This window comes from Melospiza melodia, assembly GCF_035770615.1.
Source record: "Melospiza melodia melodia isolate bMelMel2 chromosome 3 unlocalized genomic scaffold, bMelMel2.pri SUPER_3_unloc_3, whole genome shotgun sequence".
Classification (NCBI taxonomy): Eukaryota; Metazoa; Chordata; class Aves; order Passeriformes; family Passerellidae; genus Melospiza; species Melospiza melodia.
The window spans coordinates 20,168-45,962 of NW_026948493.1; the positions used below are offsets into that span (position 1 = coordinate 20,168).

General features: G+C 49.7%; 1 protein-coding gene across 1 annotated transcript in view; it reads left to right on the forward strand.

The window, feature by feature from the left end:
- LOC134432651 (protein-tyrosine kinase 2-beta-like) overlaps positions 1–25,795 on the forward strand; it is a 72,667-nt gene that overhangs the window by 18,852 nt on the left and 28,020 nt on the right. Inside the window, 9 exon segments of the mRNA XM_063181549.1 lie at positions 698–795; positions 2,205–2,289; positions 2,636–2,736; positions 7,187–7,302; positions 11,265–11,365; positions 11,464–11,553; positions 17,451–17,655; positions 20,464–20,569; positions 20,662–20,727. Coding sequence (XP_063037619.1) covers positions 698–795; positions 2,205–2,289; positions 2,636–2,736; positions 7,187–7,302; positions 11,265–11,365; positions 11,464–11,553; positions 17,451–17,655; positions 20,464–20,569; positions 20,662–20,727 — 968 coding nt within the window.

Sequence of the window (25,795 nt, forward strand, 5' to 3'; positions counted from 1 at the left end):
GTTCTGGAGATACGAAGATCCATGGATCTTCATGGATGGAGAGAGCAGGATCCATGGATCCTCATGGATCCTCATGGATCGTCATGGGTGGAGATGGGAGGATCCATGGATCCTCATGGACCTTCATGGATGGAGATGGGAGGATCCATGGATCCATGCAGGAGTTTTGGAGATACGAAGATCCATGGATTTTCATGGATGGAGAGAGCAGGATCGATGGATCCTCTTGGATCCCCATGGATCTTCATGGATGGAGAGGGCAGGATGGATGGATCCTCTTGGATCCTCATGGATCTTCATGGATGGAAAGGGCAGGATCCATGGATCATCTTGGATCCTCATGGACCTTCATGGATGGAGAGAGCAGGATCCATGGATCCTCATGGACCTTCATGGATGGAGAGGACAGGATCCATGGATCCTCATGGACCTTCATGGATGGAGAGGACAGGATCCATGGATCCTCATGGACCTTCACGGATGGAGAGGGCAGGATGGATGGATCCTTGTAGGAGTTTTGGAGAGGGCAGGATGGATGGGTCCTCCTGGGAGTTTTGGAGAGGGCAGCATCCATGGATCATCACGGATCCTCCTGGACCCTCGTGGCCCGAGAGCCTCGGTGGCCATGGACACCCACAGGTGCCCATTCCTGGTGGATCTCCACCATCATGGAATCTCCTCCCCATTCCCGTTCCAGTCCAGCACTTCGGGATCAGCCGCGACGCCGTCACGCTGGGCCGGATCCTGGGCGAAGGCTTCTTCGGAGAGGTCTACGAGGGCACCTACACCACCCCGGTGAGATGCCACCACCCGTCCCTTCTCTTCTCACAAACCCCGGTGAGATCCCACCACCCTTCCCTTCTCCACCCCGGTGAGATCCCACCACCCTTCCCTTCTGAACCCCGGTGAGATCCCACCACCCGTCCCTTCTGAACCCCGGTGAGATCCCACCACCCTTCCCTTCTCACACCACCCCGGTGAGATCCCACCACCCTTCCATTCTCACAAACCCCGGTGAGATCCCACCACCCTTCCCTTCTCACAAACCCCACTGAGATCCCACCACCCTTCCCTTCTCTTCTCACAAACCCCACTGAGATCCCACCACCCTTCCCTTCTGAACCCTGGTGAGATCCCACCACCCTTCCCTTCTGAACCCCATTGAGATCCCACCACCCTTCCCTTACCTTCTGAACCCCATTGAGATCCCACCACCTGTCCCTTCTCTTCTCAACCCTGGTGAGATCCCACCATCCTTCCCTTCCATTCTCACACCACCCTGGTGAGATCCCACCACCCTTCCCTTCCCTTCTGAACCTGGGTGAGATCCCACCACCCTTCCCTTCTGAACACCGGTGAGATCCCACCACCCTTCCCTTCCCTTCTGAACCTGGGTGAGATCCCCCCACCCTTCCCTTCCGTTCTCCAACCCGGTGAGATCCCACCACCCTTCCCTTCTCCACCCCGCTGAGATCCCACCACCCTTCCCTTCTCACAAACCCCACTGAGATCCCACCACCCTTCCCTTCTGAACCCCGGTGAGATCCCACCACCCTTCCCTTCTCACAAACCCTGGTGAGATCCCATCACCTGTCCCTTCCCTTCTCACAAACCCCACTGAGATCCCACCACCCTTCCCTTCTCACAAACCCCGGTGAGATCCCACCACCCTTCCATTCTCCAACCCGGTGAGATCCCACCACCCGTCCCTTCCCTTCTGAACCCTGGTGAGATCCCACCACCCTTCCATTCTGAACCCTGGTGAGATCCCACCACCCTTCCCTTCTCTAACCCGGTGAGATCCCACCACCCTTCCATTCTGAACCCTGGTGAGATCCCACCACCCTTCCCTTCTCTTCTCACAAACCCCGGTGAGATCCCACCACCCTTCCCTTCTCCACCCCAGTGAGATCCCACCACCCTTCCCTTCTGAACCCCGGTGAGATCCCACCACCCTTCCCTTCTGAACCCCATTGAGATCCCACCACCCTTCCCTTCTCTTCTCACAAACCCCATTGAGATCCCACCACCCTTCCATTCTCACAAACCCCACTGAGATCCCACCACCCTTCCCTTCTCACAAACCCTGGTGAGATCCCACCACCCTTCCCTTCTCACAAACCCTGCTGAGATCCCACCACCCTTCCCTTGTCCGCGCCCCCAAATCCCGACCTCCCCAATTCCCGGTGTCCCCGTCCCGGCAGAAGGGGGAGAAGATCGAGGTGGCCGTGAAGACCTGCAAGAAGGACTGCAGCCCCGAGAACCGCGAGAAGTTCCTCAGCGAAGCCGGTACCCACCAGGGCCGTCATCTCGGGGGGGTTTGGGGCTCCTCAGGGTCCTTTTGGGGTTTTTTTGGGAATCCTGAAGGTCCTGGTGGAGTTTTTTGGGGTCCCGAAGGTCCTTTTGGGTTTTTGGGGAGATCCTGAAGGTCCTGCCGAGGTTTTTTTTGGTATCCTGAAAGTCCTGACGGGTTCTTTGGAGATCTTGATGGTTCAGCTGAGATTTTTTGGGGATCCTGAAGGTTCCTTTGGTCCTTTTGGGGTTTTTGGGGGATCCTGAGAGTCCTGGTGGGTTTTTTTGGGGATTCTGATGGTCCTGATGGAGATTGTTTTTGGGGATCCCGCCGTCCCCGCAGTGCTGATGAAGAAGCTGGACCACCCGCACATCGTGAAGCTCATCGGCATCGCCGAGGACGAGCCCACCTGGATCATCATGGAGCTCTACCCCTACGGAGAGGTGGGACCTCCATGGAGACCCCGTTCCTGATCCCAAACCTGGTCCTGATCCCGTTCTCATGGGTGGAGAGGGCAGGGTCCATGGATCTTCATGGATCTTCATGGATCTTCATGGATCCTCATGGATCCTCATGGATGGACAGAGTAGGACCCATGGATGCTCATGGATCTTCGTGGATCCTCATGGGTGGAGAGGACAGGATCCACGGATCCTCTTGGGTGGAGAGGACAGAGTCCATGGATCTTCATGAATCTTCATGGATCTTCATGGATCTTCATGGATGGACAGAGTAGGATCCATGGACCCTCGTGGATCTCCATGGATCCTCATGGATGGAGAGGACAAGATCCATGGATCCTGGTGGGAATGATGGAGAGGACAGGATCCATGGATCCTCATGGATGGAGAGGACAGGATCCATGGAGACTCATGGATCCTCATGGATGGACAGAGTAGGATCCATGGATGCTCATGGATCTTCATGGATCCTCATGGGTGGAGAGGACAGGATCCATGGATGCTCATGGATCTTCATGGATCCTCATGGGTGGAGAGGGCAGGATCCATGGATCCTGGTGGGAATGATGGAGAGGACAGGATCCATGGATCCTGGTGGGAATGATGGAGAGACCAGGATCCATGGATCCTCATGGGTGGAGAGGACAGGATCCATGGAGACTCATGGATTGTCAAGGATGGAGAGGGCAGCATCCATGGATCTTCATGAATCTTCATGGATCTTCATGGATCTTCATGGATCCTCATGGATCCTCATGGATCCTCATGGATGGACAGGGCAGGATCCATGGATCCCCATGGGTGGTGAGGACAGGATCCATGGATCCTGGTGGGAATGATGGAGAGGACAGGATCCATGGATCCTCATGGATGGAGAGGACAGGATCCATGGATCCTCATGGACGGAGAGGACAGGATCCATGGATCCTCCTGGGTGGTGAGACCAGGATCCATGGATCCTCATGGGTGGAGAGGACAGGATCCATGGATCCTGGTGGGAATGATGGAGAGGACAGGATCCATGGATCCTCATGGATGGAGAGGACAGGATCCATGGATCCTCATGGACGGAGAGGACAGGATCCATGGATCCTCGTGGGTGGTGAGGACAAGATCCATGGATCCTCATGGGTGGAGAGGACAGAATCCATGGATGCTCATGGATCTTCATGGATCCTCATGGGTGGAGAGGACAGGATCCATGGATCCTTGTGGGAATGATGGACAGGGCAGGATCCATGGATCATCATGGATCCTCATGGATCTTCATGGATGGAGAGGACAGGATCCATGGATCCTCATGGGTGGTGAGACCAGGATCCATGGATCCTCATGGATGGAGAGGACAGGTTCAAGGATCCTCATGGATCCTGGTGGGAATGATGGAGAGGTCAGGATCCATGGATCGTCATGGATGGAGAGGACAGGATCCATGGATCCTCATGGATGGAGAGGACAGGATCCATGGATCCTCGTGGGTGGTGAGACCAGGATCCATGGATCCTCCTGGATGGAGAGGACAGGATCCATGGATCCTCCTGGATCCTGGTGGGAATGATGCAGAGGACAGGATCCGTGGAGACTCATGGATTGTCAAGGATGGAGAGGGCAGCATCCATGGATCTTCATGAATCTTCATGGATCTTCATGGATCTTCATGGATCTTCATGGATCCTCATGGATGGACAGAGTAGGACCCATGGATGCTCATGGATCTTCATGGATCCTCATGGGTGGAGAGGACAGGATCCATGGATCCTGGTGGGAATGATGGAGAGGACAGAGTCCATGGATCCTCGTGGGTGGTGAGACCAGGATCCATGGATCCCATTGGACCCTGGTGGGAATGATGGAGAGGACAGGATCCATGGCTCCTCATGGGTGGTGAGACCAGGATCCATGGATCCTCATGGATGGTGAGACCAGGATCCATGGCTCCTCGTGGGTGGTGAGACCAGGATCCATGGATCCTGGTGGGAATGATGGAGAGGACAGGATCCATGGCTCCTCATGGATGGTGAGACCAGGATCCATGGATCCTCATGGATGGAGAGGACAGAATCCGTGGATCCTCATGGGTGGTGAGACCAGGATCCATGGATCCTTGTGGGTGGTGAGACCAGGATCCATGGCTCCTCGTGGGTGGTGAGAACAGGATCCATGGATCCTCATGGATCCTGGTGGGAATGATGGAGAGGACAGGATCCATGGATCCTCATGGGTGGTGAGACCAGGATCCATGGATCCTCGTGGGTGGAGAGGACAGGATCCATGGATCCTCATGGATGGAGAGGACAGGATCCATGGATCCCCATGGATGGAGAGGACAGGATCCATGGATCCTCATGGATGGAGAGGACAGAGTCCATGGATCCTGGTGGGAATGATGGAGAGGACAGAATCCATGGATCCTCCTGGATCCTGGTGGGAATGATGGAGAGGACAGGATCCATGGATCCTCATGGGTGGTGAGACCAGGATCCATGGAGACTCATGGATGGAGAGGACAGGATCCATGGATCCTCATGGGTGGAGAGGACAGGATCCATGGATCCTTGTGGGAATGATGGACAGGGCAGGATCCATGGATCATCATGGATCCTCATGGATCTTCATGGATGGAGAGGACAGGATCCATGGATCCTCATGGGTGGTGAGACCAGGATCCATGGATCCTCATGGGTGGTGAGACCAGGATCCATGGATCCCCATGGATGGAGAGGACAGGATCCAAGGATCCTCATGGATCCTGGTGGGAATGATGGAGAGGACAGGATCCGTGGATCCTCATGGATGGAGAGGACAGGATCCATGGATCCTCATGGGTGGAGAGGACAGGATCCATGGATCCTGGTGGGAATGATGGAGAGGACAGAATCCATGGATCCTCATGGATGGAGAGGACAGAGTCCATGGATCCTGGTGGGAATGATGGAGAGGACAGGATCCATGGAGACTCATGGATGGTGAGACCAGGATCCATGGAGACTCATGGATGGAGAGGACAGAGTCCATGGATCCTTGTGGATCCTGGTGAGAATGATGGAGAGGACAGGATCCATGGAGACTCGTGGATCATCATGGATTGTCATGGATGGAGAGGGCAGGATCCATGGATCCTCATGGATCCTGGTGGGAATGATGGAGAGGACAGGATCTGTGGAGACTCATGGATCCTCATGGATGGAGAGGACAGAATCCATGGATTCTGGTGGGAGTTTTGGAGAGAGCAGGATCCATGGATCCTCATGGATGGAGAGGACAGAATCCATGGATCCTCGTGGGTGGTGAGACCAGGATCCATGGATCCTCATGGATCTCCATGGATCCTGGTGGGAATGATGGAGAGGACAGGATCCGTGGATCCTCATGGATGGTGACACCAGGATCCATGGATTGTCATGGGTGGTGAGACCAGGATCCATGGATGCTCATGGGTGGTGAGGACAGAGTCCATGGATCCTCATGGATCCTCATGGGTGGTGAGACCAGGATCCATGGATCCTCATGGATGGAGAGGACAGGATCCGTGGATCCTCATGGGTGGTGAGACCAGGATCCATGGATCCTCGTGGGTGGAGAGGACAGAATCCATGGATGCTCATGGATCTTCATGGATCCTCATGGGTGGAGAGGACAGGATCCATGGATCCTTGTGGGAATGATGGACAGGGCAGGATCCGTGGATCACCATGGATCCTCATGGATCTTCATGGATGGAGAGGACAGGATCCATGGATCCTCCTGGGTGGTGAGACCAGGATCCATGGATCCTCATGGATGGAGAGGACAGGATCCATGGATCCCCATGGATGGAGAGGACAGGATCCAAGGATCCTCATGGATCCTGGTGGGAATGATGGAGAGGACAGGATCCATGGATCCTCCTGGGTGGTGAGACCAGGATCCATGGATCCTCGTGGCTGGTGAGGACAGGATCCATGGATCCTCATGGGTGGAGAGGACAGAATCCATGGATGCTCATGGATCTTCATGGATCCTCATGGGTGGTGAGACCAGGATCCATGGATCCTCGTGGATGGAGAGGACAGGATCCATGGATCCCCATGGATGGAGAGGACAGGATCCATGGATCCTCATGGATGGAGAGGACAGGATCCATGGATCCTCATGGATGGAGAGGACAGGATCCATGGATCCCCATGGATGGAGAGGACAGGATCCAAGGATCCTCATGGATCCTGGTGGGAATGATGGAGAGGACAGGATCCATGGACCCTCATGGATGGTGACACCAGGATCCATGGACCCTCATGGATGGTGACACCAGGATCCATGGACCCTCATGGATGGTGACACCAGGATCCATGGATCCTCGTGGGTGGTGAGACCAGGATCCGTGGATGATCCCGGTGAGTGCCGCGTGCCGCCGTTCCCGGTGTGACACCATTGGGACGCGGTTCCGTTGCAGCTGGGTCGGTACCTGGAGCAGAACCGGGCGGTCGTGGCCGTGCCCACGCTGGTGCTGTTCGCGCTGCAGCTCTGCAAGGCCCTGGCCTACCTGGAGGCCCTCAGCTGCGTCCACAGGTGGGCGAGAGCCGGGATTCGGGATTCAGGGTCACGGATTCGGGATTTGGCATTTGGGGTTCGGGATTTGGGGTTTGGGGTTTGGGATTTTGGATTTGGGATTCGGGATTTGGGGTTTGGGATTTGGGATTTGGGATTTGGGATTCGGGGTTTGGGATTTGGGGTTTGGGTTTGGGGTTTGGCATTTGGGATTTAGGATCTGGGATTTGGGATTTGGGGTTTGGGATTTGGGATACAGGATTTGGGATTTGGGATTCGGGATTCAGGATTTGGGGTTCCGGATTTTGGATTTGGGATTTGGGATTTGGGATCTGGGATTTGGGGTTTGGGATTTGGGATTTGGGGTTTGGGATTTGGGATTTGGGTTTTGGGGTTCGGGATTTGGGGTTTGGGGTTTGGGATTTGGGATTTGGGGTTTGGGGTTCGGGATTCGGGATTTGGGATTTGGGATCTGGGATTTGGGATTTGGGATTTGGGATTCGAGATACGGGATTTGGGATTCGGGACTTGGAATCTGGGATTTGGGATTTAGGTTTGGGATTCGGGATTCGGGGTTTGGGATTTGGGTTTTGGGGTTCGGGATTTGGGGTTTGGGATTTGGGATTTGGGATTTGGGACTTGGAATTTGGGACTTGGCATTTGGGATTTGGGGTTTGCGGTTTGGGATTTAGGTTTGGGATTTGGGATTCGGGATTCGGGACTTGGGATTTGGGATTCAGGATTTGAGATTTGGGATTCGGGATTTGGGATCCGGGATTTAGGTTTGGGATTTGGGGTTTGGGATTTGGGATTTGGGATTTAGGTTTGGGATTCGGGATTCGGGATTTGGGATTCGGGGTTTGGGATTTGGGATTTGGGATTTGGGATTCAGGGTTTGGGGTTTGGGGTTTGGGATTTGGGATGGGGCCGGAGCCACGTGGAGTTCCGGGATGGGCGGGGGAAGGCGGGGTCATGGATGGGGGGGATGGTGGAAGATGGGAGTGGGGGCAGGGATGAGAAGGGGGTGGAGGCTTTGGGAGCTGCATGGGCAGGGTGAGGGCTCTGCTCCGTCCCATGTGCATCCATCCCATCCCATCCCATCCCATCCCATCCCATCATCCCACCCCATCCCACCCCATCCCATCCCATCCCACCCCATCCCATCCCACCCCATCCCATCCCATCCCATCCCACCCCATCCCATCCCATCCCACCCCATCCCATCCCATCCCACCCCATCCCATCCCATCATCCCACCCCATCCCACCCCATCCCATCCCATCCCAGCCCATCCCATCCCATCCCACCCCATCCCATCCCACCCCATCCCATCCCATCCCATCCCATCCCATCCCATCCCATCCCATCCCATCCCATCCCATCCCATCCCACCCCATCCCATCCCATCCCATCCCATCCCATCCCATCCCATCCCATCCCATCCCATCCCATCCCATCCATCCCATCCCATCCCATCCCATTATCTAATTATCCCAATATCCCATTATCCCATTACCCAAATATCCCATTATCCAAATATCCCATATCCCATTATCCCGTCCAACAAAACATATCCCAAATTCCATTATCCCAAATTCCACATCCCATATCCCATTCTCCCATACCCCATACCCCATACCCCATATCCCCTTATCTCCTTATCCCCTTATCTCCTTATCTCCTTATCCCCTTATCTCCTTATCTCCTTATCCCATTGCCCTGATACCCCACATGCCGTTATCCCATTGCTCCAGCGTCCCATTGGATATTCCATTATCCCACATCCCAAATCCCCTCATTCCCTTATTCCATGGCTCCCAAATCCCATATCCTGTATCCCATATCCCATAATCCCATATCCCGTGGATCCCACATCCCCTTATCCCATTATCCCATGGATCCCAGATCCCAAATCCCATATCCCATTATCCCCTATCCCATATCCGATATCCCATTATCCCATGGATCCCAAATCCCAATATCCCATATCCCACAACTCATATCCCAAATCCCATTATCCCATTTTCCCATGGATCCCAAATCCCAATATCCCATGTCCCATATCCCATTATCCCATTATCCCATGGATCCCAGATCCCAAATCCTATATTCCATTATCCCATTATCCCATATCCGATATCCCATTATCCCATGGATCCCAGATCCCATTATCCCATATCCCACAACTCATATCCCAAATCCCATTTTCCCATTGCTCCCAAATCCCAATATCCCAATATCCCATATCCCACAACTCATATCCCAAATCCCATTATCCCATTATCCGATGGATCCCAAATCCCAATATCCCATATCCCATATCCCATATGTCATTATCACATTATCCCATTTTCCCATGGATCCCAAATCCCAATATCCCAATATCCCGTATCCCACAACTCATATCCCAAATCCCATTATCCCATTATCCCATTATCCCATTATCCCATTATCCCATGGATCCCAAATCCCAATATCCCATATCCCATTATCCCCTATCCCATATCCGATATCCCATTATCCCATGGATCCCAAATCCCATTATCCCATATCCCATATCCCATATCTCATTATCCCATTATCCCATTATCCCATGGATCCCAAATCCCAATATCCCATATCCCATTATCCCCTATCCCATATCCGATATCCCATTATCACATGGATCCCAGATCCCAAATCCCATTATCCCATTTTCCCATGGATCCCAAATCCCAAATCCCATATCCCACATCCCACAACTCATATCCCAAATCCCATTATGCCATTTTCCCATGGATCCCAAATCCCAATATCCCACGTCCCATATCCCACAACTCATATCCCATATCCGATATCCCATTTTCCCATGGATCCCAAATCCCACGGATCCCAAATCCCGAATCGCAGGGACATCGCTGTCCGGAACATCCTGGTGGCCTCTCCTCTCCACAACCCAAATCCCATATCCCAATTCTCATAATCCCAAATCCCAATGGATCCCAAATCCCACGGGTCCCAAATCCCATGGATGCCAAATCCCGAACCGCAGGGACATCGCCGTGCGGAACATTCTGGTGGCTCCTCCATTATCCCATTATCCCATATCCCAAAAACCATTATCCCACATCCCAAATCCCTTATCCCAATTCTCATAATCCCAAATCCCAATGGATCCCAAATCCCAAATCCCAAATCCCAAATCCCGAACCGCAGGGACATCGCCGTGCAGAACATCCTGGTGGCTCTTCCATTATCCCATTATCCCATATCCCAAAAACCATTATCCCATATCCCAAATCCCATATCCCAATTCTCATAATCCCAAATCCCAATGGATCCCAAATCCCAAATCCCGAATCTCAGGGACATCGCCGCGTGGAACATCCTGGTGGCTCTTCCATTATCCCATTATCCCATTATCCCATATCCCAAAAACCATTATCCCATATCCCAAATCCCATGGATCCCATATCCCAATGGATCCCAAATCCGAAATCCCAAATCCCGAACCGCAGGGACATCGCCGTGCGGAACATCCTGGTGGCTCCTCCATTATCCCATTATCCCATATCCCAAAAACCATTATCCCATATCCCAATTCTCATAATCCCAAATCCCAATGGATCCCAAATCCCATGGATCCCAATGGATCCCAATGGATCCCAAATCCCGAATCTCAGGGACATCGCCGTGCGGAACATCCTGGTGGCTCTTCCATTATCCCATTATCCCATGGATCCCATATCCCATATCCCAAAAACCATGGACCCCATATCCCAAATCCCATATCCCATATCCCATGGATCCGAAATCCCAAATCCCGAACCGCAGGGACATCGCCGTGCGGAACATCCTGGTGGCTCCTCCATTATCCCATTATCCCATATCCCAAAAACCATTATCCCATATCCCAAATCCCTTATCCCAAATCCCTTATCCCAATTCTCATAATCCCAAATCCCAGCGATCCCAAATCCCAAATCCCAAATCCCGAACCGCAGGGACATCGCCGTGCGGAACATCCTGGTGGCCTCCCCGGAGTGCGTCAAGCTCGGCGACTTCGGCCTCTCGCGCTACATCGAGGATGAGGAGTACTACAAAGGTGGGACCCGCCCCGCGGGACCTGGGATCCCGGGGATCCCTGGGGATGGCCGGGGACGGGGGAAATGTGGGATCGGGATCATTCCCGGCTCCTTCCAGCCTCCATCTCCCGCCTCCCCATCAAGTGGATGGCGCCGGAGTCCATCAACTTCCGGCGCTTCACCACGGCCAGCGACGTCTGGATGTTCGGTGAGCGGCGGGAACGGGATAGCGGGATATCGGGATTCAGAATCGGGGGGTATTGGGGTTTGGGGTGGGATCCTGGGATTCAGAATTCCGGGATTCAGAATTGTGGAATTCCGAGGTTCAGAATTGGGGGATCCTGGGGTTCAGAATTGGGGGATCCTGGGGTTCAGAATTGGGGGATTCTGGGATTCAGAATTCTGGGATTCAGAATTGGGGAATTCTGGGGTTCAGAATCGTGGGATCCCAGGATTCAGAATTGGGGGATTCTGGGGTTCAGAATTGGGGGACTCTGGGATTCAGAATTGGGAGATTCTGGGGTTCAGAATTGGGGGATTCTGGGATTCAGAATTGGGGGATCCTGGGGTTCAGAATTGGGGGATTCAAGGATTCAGAATTGGGGGATCTTGGGGTTCAGATTTGGGGGATTCTGGGGTTCAGATTTGGGGGATTCTGGGATTCAGAGTTGGGGGATTCTGGGATTCAGAATTGGGGGATCCTGGAGTTCAGAATTGGGTGATCCTGGGGTTCAGAATTTGGGATCCTGGGGTTCAGAATTGGGGGATCCTGGGATTCAGAATTGGGGGATTCTGGGGTTCAGAATCGTGGGATCCCAGGATTCAGAATTGGGGGATCCTGGGGTTCAGAATTGGGGGATTCTGGGATTCAGAATTTGGGATTATGGGGTTCAGAATTGGGGATCCTGGGGTTCAGAATTTGGGATCCGGGGTTCAGAATTGGGGAATCCTGGGGTTCAGAATTTGGGATCCTGGGGTTCAGAATTGGGGGATTCTGGGATTCAGATTTTGGGATCCCGGGATTCAGAATTGGGGGATTCTGGGGTTCAGAACTGGGGGATCCTGGGGTTCAGAGTTTGGGGATCCTGGGGTTCAGAATTGGGGGATTCTGGGATTCAGAATTGGGAGATTCCGGGATTCAGAGTTGTGGAATCCTGGGGTTCAGAATTGGGGGATTCTGGGATTCAGAATTTGGGGATTCTGGTGTTCAGAATTGGGGGATTCTGGGATTCAGAATTGGGGGATCCCGTGATTCAGAATTCAGGATTCTGGGATTCAGAATTTGGGGATCCCGGGATTCAGAATTTGGGGATCCCGGGATTCAGAATTGGGGGATTCTGGGGTTCAGAACTGGGGGATCCCGGGATTCAGAATTGGGGGATTCTGGGTTCAGAATTGGTGGATTTTGGGATTCAGAATTGGGGGATTCTGGGGTTCATAATTTGGGCTTATGGGGTTCAGAATTTGGGGATTCTGGGATTCAGAATTTTGGGATCCCGGAATTCAGAATTGGGGGATTCTGGGGTTCAGAACTGGGGGATCCTGGGATTCAGAATTGGGGGATCCTGGGTTCAGAACTGGGGGATCCCGGGATTCAGAATTGGGGGATCCTGGGATTCAGAATTTGGGGATCCGGGGGTTCAGAATTGGGGGATTCTGGGATTCATCACCGAGGTCTGGGATTCTGGGATTCCCTTGATTCCCATGCAACGGAAGAGAAATCCCAGGACCGATCCCTTTCCCACGGCACACACAGGCCCAAATCCCACTCCGGAATTCCAAAACTTTTTTTCCAGCTCCGAATTATCCCAAATTTTTCCCCTTGGGAGAACCCATCCTAGGGAAGAGCTTCCATTCACCCATCCTTAGGTGCCTCCTCAAAATCCAGGGATTTTGGGGAAATTTTGGGATTGCTTAAAAAAACCCCAATTTCCATCAAACCACCACCGGATCCCCATCCTCAGGTTCCTCCTCAAAATCCAGGGATTTTGGGATTGCTTAAAAAACCCCAATTTCCATCAAAGCACCACCAGATCCCCATCCTTAGGTGCCTCCTCAAAATCCAGGGATTTTGGGGAAATTTTGGGATTGCTTAAAAACCCCCAATTTCCGTCAAACTTGGGATTGCTTAAAAAACCCCAATTTCCATCAAACCACCACCAGATCCCCATCCTTATGTTCCTCCTCAAAATCCAGGGATTTTGGGGAAATTTTGGGATTGATTTGAGAACCCCAATTTCCGTCAAACCACCTCCGGATCCCCATCCTTAAGTTCTCCTCAAAATCCAGGGATTTTAGGGAAATTTTGGGATTGCTTAAAAAACCCCAATTTCCATCAAACCACCACCAGCTCACCATCTCTAGGTTCTCCCTCCAAATCCAGGGATTTTAGGGAAATTTTGGGATTGCTTAAAAAAACCCCAATTTCCATCAAACCACCACCAGATCCCCATCCTTAGGTTCCTCCTCAAAATCCAGGGATTTTGGGATTGCTTAAAAAACCCCAATTTTCATCAAACCACCACCAGATCCCCATCCTTGGGTTCTCCCTCAAAATCCAGGGATTTTGGGGAAATTTTGGGATTGCTTAAAAAACCCCAATTTCCGTCAAACTTGGGATTGCTTAAAAAACCCCAATTTCCATCAAACCACCACCAGATCCCCATCCTTATGTTCTCCTCAAAATCCAGCGATTTTGGGATTACTTAAAAAACCCCAATTTCCATCAAACCACCACCAGCTCACCATCTCTAGGTTCTCCTGAAAATCCAGGTATTTTGGGGAAATTTTGGGATTGCTTAAAAAAACCCCAATTTCCATCAAACCACCACTGGATCCCCATCCTTAGGTTCCTCCTCGAAATTCAGGGATTTTGGGATTGCTTAAAAAACCCCAATTTCCATCAAACCACCACCAGATCCCCATCGTTAGGTTCTCCATCAAAATCCAGGGATTTTGGGAAAATTTTGGGATTGCTTAAAAAACCCCAATTTCCATCAAAACACCACCAGACCCCCATCCTTATGTTCTCCTCAAAATCCAGGGATTTTGGGATTGCTTAAAAAACCCCAATTTCCATCAAACCAACACCGGATCCCCATCCTTAGGTTCTCCTCAAAATCCAGGGATTTTGGGAAAATTTTGGGATTGCTTAAAAAACCCCAATTTCCATCAAAACACCACCAGATCCCCATCCTTATGTTCTCCTCAAAATCCAGGGATTTTGGGATTGTTTAAAAAACCCCAATTTCCATCAAACCAACACCGGATCCCCATCCTTAGGTTCTCCTCAAAATCCAGGGATTTTGGGAAAATTTTGGGATTGCTTAAAAAACCCCAATTTCCATCAAAACACCATCAGATCCCCATCCTTAGGTTCTCCTCAAAATCCAGGGATTTTGGGGAAATTTTGGGATTGTTTAAAAAACCCCAATTTCCATCAAACCGCCACCGGATCCCCATCCTTGGGTTCTCCCTCGAAATCCAGGGATTTTGGGGAAATTTTGGGATTGGTTAAAAAACCCCAATTTCCATCAAACCACCACCAGATCCCCGTCCTCAGGTTCTCCCTCAAAATCCAGGGATTTTGGGATTGCTTAAAAACCCCAATTTCCGTCAAACTTGGGATTGCTTAAAAAACCCCAATTTCCATCAAACCACCACCAGCTCCCCATCCTTAGGTGCCTCCTCAAAATCCAGGGATTTTGGGGAAATTTTGGGATTGCCTAAAAAACCCCAATTTCCATCAAACCACCACCAGCTCACCATTCTTAGGTTCTCCCTCAAAATCCAGGGATTTTGGGGAAATTTTGGGATTGCTTAAAAAACCCCAATTTCCATCAAGCCACCACCGGATCCACATCCTTAGGTTCTCCTCAAAATCCAGGGATTTTGGGGAAATTTTGGGATTGCTTGAAAAACCCCAATTTCCATCAAACCGCCACCGGATCCCCATCCTTACGTTCTCCTCAAAATCCAGGGATTTTGGGGAAATTTTGGGATTGCTTAAAAAACCCCAATTTCCATCAAACCACCACCAGATCCCCATCCTTAGGTGCCTCCTCAAAATCCAGGGATTTTGGGGAAATTTTGGGATTGATTTGAGAACCCCAATTTCCGTCAAACTACCTCCGGATCCCCATCCTTAAGTTCTCCCTCAAAATCCAGGGATTTTGGGGAAATTTTGGGATTGCTTAAAAAACCCCAATTTCCATCAAACCACCACCAGCTCACCATCTCTAGGTTCTCCCTCCAAATCCAGGGATTTTGGGGAAATTTTGGGATTGCTTAAAAAATCCCTAAATTCCATCAAAGTTGGGATTGCTTAAAAAATCCCAATTTCCATCAAACCACCACCGGATCCCCATCCTTAGGTTCCTCCTCAAAATCCAGGGATTTTGTGGAAATTTTGGTATTGCTTAAAAAACCCCAATTTCCATCAAACCACCACCGGATCCCCATCCTTACGTTCTCCTCAAAATCCAGGGATTTTAGGGAAATTTTGGGATTGCTTGAAAACCCCCATTTCCACCAAACCACCACCAGATCCACATCCTTAGGTTGTACTCAAAATCCAGGGATTTTGGGGAAATTCTGGGATTGCTTAAAAAACCCCAATTTCCATCAAACCACCACCAGCTCACCATCTCTAGGTTCTCCCTCCAAATCCAGGGATTTTGGGGAAATTTTGGGATTGTTTAAAAAACCCCAATTTCCATCAACCCACCACTGGATCCCCATCCTTGGGTTCTCCCTCAAAATCCAGGGATTTTGGGAAAATTTTGGGATTGGCTAAAAAACCCCAATTTCCATCAAAGCACCACCGGATCCCCATCCTTAGGTTCTACCTCGAAATCCAGGGATTTTGTGGAAATTTTGGGATTGCTTAAAAAACCCCAATTTCCATCAAACCACCACCAGATCCCCATCCTTAGGTGCCTCCTCAAAATCCTGGGATTTTGGGATTGCTTGAAAAACCCCAATTTCTGTCAAACCACCAGCAGATCCCCATCCTTAGGTTCTCCTCAAAATCCAGGGATTTTGGGATTGCTTAAAAAACCCCAATTTCCATCAAACCACCACCAGATCCCCATCCTTAGGTTCTCCCTCGAAATCCAGGGATTTTGGGGAAATTTTGGGATTGCTTGAAAAACCCCAATTTCCATCAAACCACCACCGGATCCACATCCTTAGGTTCTCCTCAAAATCCAGGGATTTCGGGGAAATTTTGGGATTGCTTTAAAAACCCCAATTTCCATCAAGCCACCACCGGATCCACATCCTTAGGTTCTCCCTCCAAATCCAGGGATTTTAGGGAAATTTTGGGATTGATTTGAAAACCCCAATTTCCATCAAACCACCACCAGCTCACCATCTCTAGGTTCTCCTCCAAATCCAGGGATTTTGGGGAAATTTTGGTATTGCTTTAAAAATCCCTAAATTCCATCAAAGTTGGGATTGCTTAAAAAATCCCAATTTCCATCAAACCACCACCGGATCCCCATCCTTAGATTCTCCTCAAAATCCAGGGATTTTGGGGAAATTTCGGGATTGTTTAAAAAACCCCAATTTCCGTCAAACTTGGGATTGCTTAAAAAACCCCAATTTCCATCAAACCACCACCAGCTCACCATCTCTAGGTTCTCCCTCCAAATCCAGGGATTTTAGGGAAATTTGGGGATTGATTTGAAAACCCCAATTTCCATCAACCCACCACTGGATCCCCATCCTTAGGTTCTCCTCAAAATCCAGGGATTTTGGGATTGCTTAAAAAACCCCAATTTCCATCAAACCACCACCAGCTCACCATCTCTAGGTTCTCCCTCCAAATCCAGGGATTTTGGTGAAATTTTGGGATTGCTTAAAAAACCCCAATTTCCGTCAAACTTGGGATTGCTTAAAAAACCCCAATTTCCACCAAACCACCACCAGCTCCCCATCCTTAGGTTCTCCTCAAAATCCAGCGATTTTGGGGAAAATTTTGGTATTGTTTAACAAACCCCCAACCTCCATCCATGCCGAACCCCCGATAAACCACGCCCCGCGGGGGAGCGTGGTATATTCCCGGGCATTCCGGCGCATTCCCGGCGCTGCCGTTCCCCGCAGCCGTGTGCGTGTGGGAGATGCTGAGCTTCGGCAAGCAGCCGTTCTTCTGGCTGGAGAACAAGGACGTGATCGCCGTGCTGGAGCGGGGCGACCGCCTGCCCAAGCCCGAGCCGTGCCCGCCCGTGCTCTACACGCTGCTGACGCGCTGCTGGGACTACGACCCCGCCGAGCGGCCGCGCTTCCAGGAGCTCGTCTGCAGCCTCAGGTGGGGCCCGCGATGGTGGGGGAAGCGTGGGAAAGGGGTGGGAATGTTGGTGGAGGGGAAAAAAAAAGGGGGAGGAACTTCAAATTGAGGGGTTTGGTGGAAAAGTTTTGGGTATCGGAGGCTTTCCCGGGAGGCGAAACGTTCCGGCTCCAAAGGGTCTCCAAGGGTGGGAGTTCTGGAGTGGGATGGAGAGGTGGGAATGTGGATGAAAAATTTGGGAAAAACTTCAAGTCGAGAGGTTTTGTGGAAAAGTTTTGGGGTTTCGGAGCCTTTCTTGGGAAGCGAAATGTTCCAGCTCCAAAGGGTCTCCAAGGGTGGGGATTCTGGAGTGGGATGGAGAGGTGGGAATGTGGAGGAAAAATCTGGGAAAAACGTTGGAATTGGGAATTTTTTCATGGAAAATTTTGGGTTCAGAGCCGTTCCTCAGAATTGAAACCCTCCAACCCCAAAGGGAATTCTGGAGGATCCATGGAGGGATGGAGGGTTGGGAATGGTGGGTGAAAATTTGGGATTGTGAGTTTTTGTGGAAACTTTTGGGTTCAGAGCCTTTCCTGGGAACGCAAACCCTCCGAAGGGTCTCCAAGGCTGGGGATTCTGGAGTGGGGTGGTGAGGTGGGAATGGTGGAGGAAAAAAACTGGGAAAAACTTTGGAATTGGGAATTTTCATGGAAAAGTTTGGGTTCAGAGCCTTTCTTGGGCATCCAAACCCTCCAAGGGGTCTCCAAGGCTGGGGATTCTGGAGTGGGATGGAGAGGTGGGAATGTGGAGGAAAAATCTGGGAAAAACGTTGGAATTGGGAATTTTTTCATGGAAAATTTTGGGTTCAGAGCCGTTCCCCAGAATTGAAACCCTCCAACTCCAAAGGGAATTCTGGAGGATCCATGGAGGGATGGAGGGTTGGGAATGGTGGGTGAAAATTTGGGATTGTGAGTTTTTGTGGAAACTTTTGGGTTCAGAGCCTTTCCTGGGAACGCAAACCCTCCGAAGGGTCTCCAAGGCTGGGGATTCTGGAGGGGGATGGAGAGGTGGGAATGTGGATGAAAAATTTGGGAAAAACTTTGGAATTGGGAATTTTTTCATGGAAAATTTTGGGTTTAGAGCCGTTCCTCAGAACTGAAACCCTCCAACCCCAAAGGGAATTCTGGAGGATCCATGGAGGGATGGAGGGTTGGGAATGAGGATGAAAAATTTGGGAAAAACTTTGGATTTGGGAATTTTTTCATGGAAAATTTTGGGTTTAGAGCCGTTCCTCAGAACTGAAACGCTCCAACCCCAAAGGGAATTCTGGAGGATCCATGGAGGGATGGAGGGTTGGGAATGGTGGGTGAAAATTTGGGATTGTGAGTTTTTGTGGAAACTTTTGGGTTCAGAAGATTTCCTGGGTCTCCGAAGGGTCTCCAAGGCTGGGGATTCTGGAGTGGGATGGTGAGGTGGGAATGGTGGAGGAAAAAAACTGGGAAAAACTTTGGAATTGGGAATTTTATTGGAAAAGTTTGGGTTCAGAGCCTTTCTTGGGCATCCAAACCCTTCAAGGGGTTTCCAAGGCTGGGAGTTCTGGAGTGAGTGGGGTGGAGAGGTGGGAATGTTGAGGGGGAAAAATCTGGGAAAAACTTTGGATTTGGGAATTTTTTTATGGAAAATTTTGGGTTCAGAGCCGTTCCTCAGAATTGAAACCCTCCAACTCCAAAGGGAGTTCTGGAGGATCCATGGAGAGATGGAGGGTTGGGAATGTGGATGAAAAATTTGGGAAAAACTTTGGATTTGGGAATTTTTTCATGGAAGACTTTGGATTTAGAGCCGTAATTCTGGAGGATCCATGGAGGGTTGGGAATGAGGAGGAAAAATCTGTGAAAAGCGCGGGGATTGGGGAATTTTCACGGGAAAGGAACCCAAACCCTCCAAGGGTTCCCCGAGGCCGGGAATTCTGGAGTGGGATGGAGAGGTGGGAATTTTGAGGGGGAAAAATCTGGGAAAAACTTTGGATTTGGGAATTTTCATGGAAAATTTTGGGTTCAGAGCCGTTCCTCAGAATTGAAACCCACCAACCCCAAAGGGAATTCTGGAGGATCCATGGAGGGATGGATTGGTGGGAATGTGGGGGAAAAATCCAGGAAAAACTTTGGAATTGGGAAATTTTTCATGGAAAATTTTGGATTTAGAGCCGTAATTCTGGAGGATCCATGGAGGGTTGGGAATGAGGAGGAAAAATCTGGGAAAAGTGCAGGATTGGGAATTTTCACGGAAAATTTTGGATTCAGAGCCGTTCCTCAGAATTGAAACCCTCCAACCCCAAAGGGAATTCTGGAGGATCCATGGAGGGATGGAGGGTTGGGAATGTGGATGAAAAATTTGGGAAAAACTTTGGATTTGGGAATTTTTTCATGGAAGATTTTGGATTTAGAGCCGTAATTCTGGAGGATCCATGGAGGGTTGGGAATGAGGAGGAAAAATCTGGGAAAAGTGCAGGATTGGGAATTTTCACGGAAAATTTTGGATTCAGAGCCGTTCCTCAGAATTGAAACCCTCCAATTCCAAAGGGAATTCTGGAGGATCCATGGAGGGATGGATTGGTGGGAATGTGGGGGAAAAATCCAGGAAAAACTTTGGATTTGGGAATTTTTTCATGGAAGATTTTGGATTTAGAGCCGTAATTCTGGAGGATCCATGGAGGGTTGGGAATGAGGAGGAAAAATCTGTGAAAAGCGCGGGGATTGGGGAATTTTCCACGGAAAAAGAACCCAAACCCTCCGAGGGTTCCCCGAGTCCAGAAATTCCCGCGATTTTCACCTGGGCGTCCCCTCCCCGCAGCGACATTTACCTGATGGAGAAGGAGCTGGCCCAGGAGCAGGAGCGCAGCGGCCGCCACCGCCCGCCCCGGATCCTGGAGCCGCCGTTCCCGGAGCCGCCGCCCAAGGTCGGGATCGGGGCCGGGAGATGCGGAAATTCGGGATTTCCCGGATGGAATCCAGAACAATTCCCATTTTTTTATCCCCCCCGTTCCCACAGCCCAGCAGGCCCGCGCACAAGGCGCCGCCCCAGAATAATCTCCTGGCGCCCAGGCTGCAGTTCCAGGTGAGGAATTCGGGGATTTGGGGGAAATCCTGGGGGTTCCGGGGGTTTGGAGGGGTCGAGGTTGGGGGAAGGTCGTGGGGAATTTGGGGGGTGAACGATCCCAAGCCCCCCAAAATCCGACGGGATTTGGATCCAGCCGGGAATTCTGGGGAATAATCCACAGCGTCCGGGGCTCGGTGGGTTCTGCATGGTGGGGTTACTCACGATAGGCCAAAATATCCCAGAGTGCCCAAAAATATCCCAGAATATCCCGAAATACCCCAGAATATCCCAAAATATCCCAGAATATCCCAAAATATTCCAAAAAATCCCAGAATATCCAAAAATATCCCAGAATGTCTCAAAAGACCCCAACATATTCCAAAATACCCCAAAATATTCCAAAATATCCCAGAATATCCAAAAATACCCCAGAATATCCCCAAATATTCCAGAATATCCCAGAATACCCAAAAATATCCCAGAATATCCCAAAATACCCCAAAATATTCCAAAACATTCCAAAATATCCCAGAATACCCAAAAATATCCCAGAATATCCCAAAATACCCCAAAATATTCCAAAATATCCCAGAATATCCAAAAATATCCCAGAATATCCCAAAATATCCCAGAATACCAAAAAATATCCCAAAATATCCCAAAATATTCCAAAACATTCCAAAATATCCCAGAATATCCAAAAATACCCCAGAATATTCCAGAATACCCCAGAATATTCCAGAATATCCCAAAGTATTCCCAAAATATTCCAAAATATCCCAGAATATCCAAAAATACCCCAGAATACTCCAGAATACCCCAAAATATTCCTAAATATCCCCAAATACCCCAAAGTATTCCCAAAATACCCCAGAATATCCCAAAATACCCCAAAATATTCCAAAATATCCCAGAATACCCAAAAATACCCCAGAATATCCCAAAATACCCCAAAATATTCCAAAATATTCCAAAATACCCCAAAATATTCCAAAATATCCCAAAATATCCCAGAATATCCCAGAATACCCCAGAATATTCCCAAATATCCCGAAATATCCCAGAATACCCAAAAATATCCCACAATATCCCAAAATAACCCAAAATAATCCAAAATACCCCAGAATATTCCAAAACATTCCACAATATCCCAGAATACCCAAAAATATCCCAAAATATCCCAAAATATCCCAGAATACCCCAAAATATCCCAAAATGTCCCAGAATATCCAAAAATACCCCAAAATATTCCAAAATACCCCAAAATATCCCAGAATACCAAAAAATACCCCCAAAATATTCCAAAATATTCCAAAATATCCCAGAATATCCAAAAATACCCCAAAATATCCCAAAATATTCCAAAACAACCCAGAACATCCCAAAATACCCCAGAATATCCCAAAATACCCCAGAATATCCCGAAATACCCCAAAATATCCCAGAATACCCCAAAATATCCCAAAATATCCCAGAATACCCCAGAATATTCCCAAATATCCCAAAATATCCCAGAATATTTCAGAAATTCCCAAAGCATTCCAAAACACCCCAGAATATCCCAAAATACCCCAAAATATCCCAGAATACCCCAAAATATCCCAAAATGTCCCAGAATATCCAAAAATATCCCAGAATATTCCCAAATATCCCAAAATATCCCAGAATATCCAAAAATACCCCAGAATATTCCAAAACATCCCAAAATATCCCAGAATACACAAAAATATCCCAGAATATCCCAAAATACCCCAAAATATCCCAAAATATCCCAGAATATCCCAAAATACCCCAAAATATTCCGGAATACCCCAAAATATTCCAAAATACCCCAGAATAATCCAAAATACCCCAAAACATTCCAAAACATTCCAAAATATCCCAGAATACCCAAAAATATCCCAGAATATTCCAAAATACCCCAAAATATCCCAAAATATTCCAAAACATTCCCAAATATCCCAGAATATCCCAAAATACCCCAAAATATTCCAAAATACCCCAAAATATTCCAAAATATCCCAGAATATCCAAAAATACCCCAGAAAATTCCCAAATATCGCAAAATATCCCAGAATATTTCAAAATATTCCAAAACATTCCAAAATACCCCAGAATGTCCAAAAATATCCCAAAATACCCCCAAATATTCCAAAAATTCCCAAAATATTCCAAAATATTCCAGAATATTCCAGAATATCCAAAAATACCCCAAAATATTCCAAAGTACTCCAAAATATTTCAAAAAATTCCAAAATATCCCAGAATACCCAAAATAACACAGAATATCCCAAAATACCCCAAAATATTCCAAAATATTCCAAAATACCCCCAAATATCCCAAAATATCCCAGAATATTCCAAAATACCCCCAAATATTCCAAAACATTCCAAAATATCCCAGAATACCCAAAAATACCCCAAAATATTCCAGAATACCCCAAAATATCCCAAAATATTCCAAAACAGTCCCAGAATACCCCAGAATACCCAAAATATTCCAAAATATTCCAGAACATTCCAAAATAACCCAGAATATCCAAAAATATCCTAGATTATCCCAAAATACCCTGAAATATTCCAAAACATTCCAAACTATCCCAAAATACCCCAAAATATTCCAGATTATCCCAAAATATTCCAAAACATTCCACAATATCCCAGAATACCCCAAAGTATCCCAGATTATCCCAAAATACCCCCAAACATTCCAAAATATCCCAGAATATCCAAAAATACCCCAGAATATTCCCAAATATCCCAGAATATTTCAAAAATTCCCAAAGCATTCCAAAATATCCCAAAATGTCCCAAAATTTCCCAAAATTTCCCAAAATTTCCCAGAATGTCCCAGAATGTCCCAAGGCCACTTCCAGCCCCATCCCCACCCCAGGCTCGGCTCCCGGTGCCGTTCCCGCTCTTCTTGCACTCCTGCTCTGTCCACGTGTCCGTCCGTGTGTCCACCCACGTGTCCATCCGTGTGTCCATCCGTGTGTCCATCTGCATGTCCATCTGCATGTCCATCCATGTGTCCATCCGTGTGTCCATCCGTGTGTCCATCTGCATGTCCATCCGTGTGTCCATCCACGTGTCCATCCATGTATCCATCCGTGTGTCCATCCACGTGTCCATCCGTGTGTCCATCCGTGTGTCCATTCACACATCCGTCCGTGTGTCCATCTGCATGTCCATCCACACATCCATCCATGTTCCATCCGTGTGTCTGTCCGTGTGTCCATCCGTGCCTCCATCCACGTGTGCATGCTTGCATCCATCCGTGTGTCCATCCATGTGTCCACCCACATACCCATCCACATGTCCATCCATGTTCCATCCGTGTGTCCATCCGTGTGTCCATCCGTGTATCCATCCATGTATCCATCCGTGTGTCCATCCACGTTTCCATCCGTGTGTCCATCCGTGTGTCCATCCGTGTGTCCGTCCGTCCGTGTGTCCATCCATGTGTCCATCCGTGTGTCCATCCGTGTGTCCGTCCGTCCGTGTGTCCATCCATGTGTCCATCCGTGTGTCCACACATGTGTCCATCCATGTGTCCATCCGTGTGTCTGTCCGTCCACGTGTCCATCCATGTGTCCATCCATGTGTCCATCCATGTTTCATCCGTGTGTCCATCCATGCCTCCATCCACGTGTGCATGCTTGCATCCATCCGTGTGTCCATCCGCGTGTCCACCCACGTGTCCATCCGTGTGTCCATCCCTGTGTCCATCCATGTATCCATCCACGTGTGCATGCTTGCATCCATCCGTGCGTCCATCCGTGCGTCCATCTGCGTGTCCACCCACATACCCATCCACATGTCCATCCATGTATCCATCCATGTGTCCATCCGTGTGTCCGTCCATGTGTCCATCCCTGTGTCCATCCATGTGTCCATCCATGTGTCCATCCATGTATCCATCCATGTGTGCATGCTTGCATCCATCCGTGTGTCCATCCATGTGTCCATCCATGTGTCCATCCATCCATCCATCGTTGTGTCCATCCACACATCCATCCATGTCTCCATCCACGTGTGCATGCTTGCATCCATCCGTGTGTCCACCCGTGTGTCCATCCACACATCCATCCATGTGTCCATCCATGTCTCCATCCATTTGTCCATCCATGTGTCCATCTGCATGTCCATCTGCATGTCCATCCGTGTGTCCATCCACACATCCATCGTTGTGTCCATCCCTGTGTCCATCCATGCCTCCATCCACGTGTGCATGCTTGCATCCATCCGTGTGTCCATCCATGTGTCCATCTGCGTGTCCATCTGCACATCCATCCATGTGTCCATCCGTGTGTCCATCCACGTGTCCCTCCGCATGTCCCTCTGCGTGTCCATCCACACGTCCATCCACACATCCATCCATGTGTCCGTCCGCGCATCCGTCTGTGTGTCCATCCGTGTGTCCATCCATGAATCCATCCGTGCGTCCATCTGTGTGTCCATCCACGTGTCCATCCATGTGTCCATCCGTGTGTCCATCCATGAATCCATCCGTGCGTCCATCTGTGTGTCCATCCACGTGTCCATCCGTGTGTCCATCCGTGTGTCCATCCATGTGTCCATCCGCGTGCCCATCCGTGTGTCCATCCGTGTGTCCATCCATGTGTCCATCCGTGTGTCCATCCGTGTGTCCATCTGCACATCCATCCATGTGTCCATCCGTGTGTCCATCCACGTGTCCCTCTGCGTGTCCCTCTGCGTGTCCATCCACACGTCCATCCACACGTCCATCCATGTGTCCGTCCGCGCATCCGTCTGTGTGTCCATCCGTGTGTCCATCCATGAATCCATCCGTGCATCCATCCGTGTGTCCATCCACGTGTCCATCCGTGTGTCCATCCATGTGTCCATCCGTGTGTCCATCCACGTGTCCATCCGTGTGTCCATCCGTGTGTCCATCCATGTGTCCATCCACGTGTCCATCCGTGCGTCCATCCGTGTGTCCATCCGTGTGTCCATCCTTGTGTCCATCCACGTGTCCATCCGTGCATCCATCCGTGTGTCCATCCATGTATCCATCCGTGTGTCCATCCATGTGTCCATCCGTGTGTCCATCCATGTGTCCATT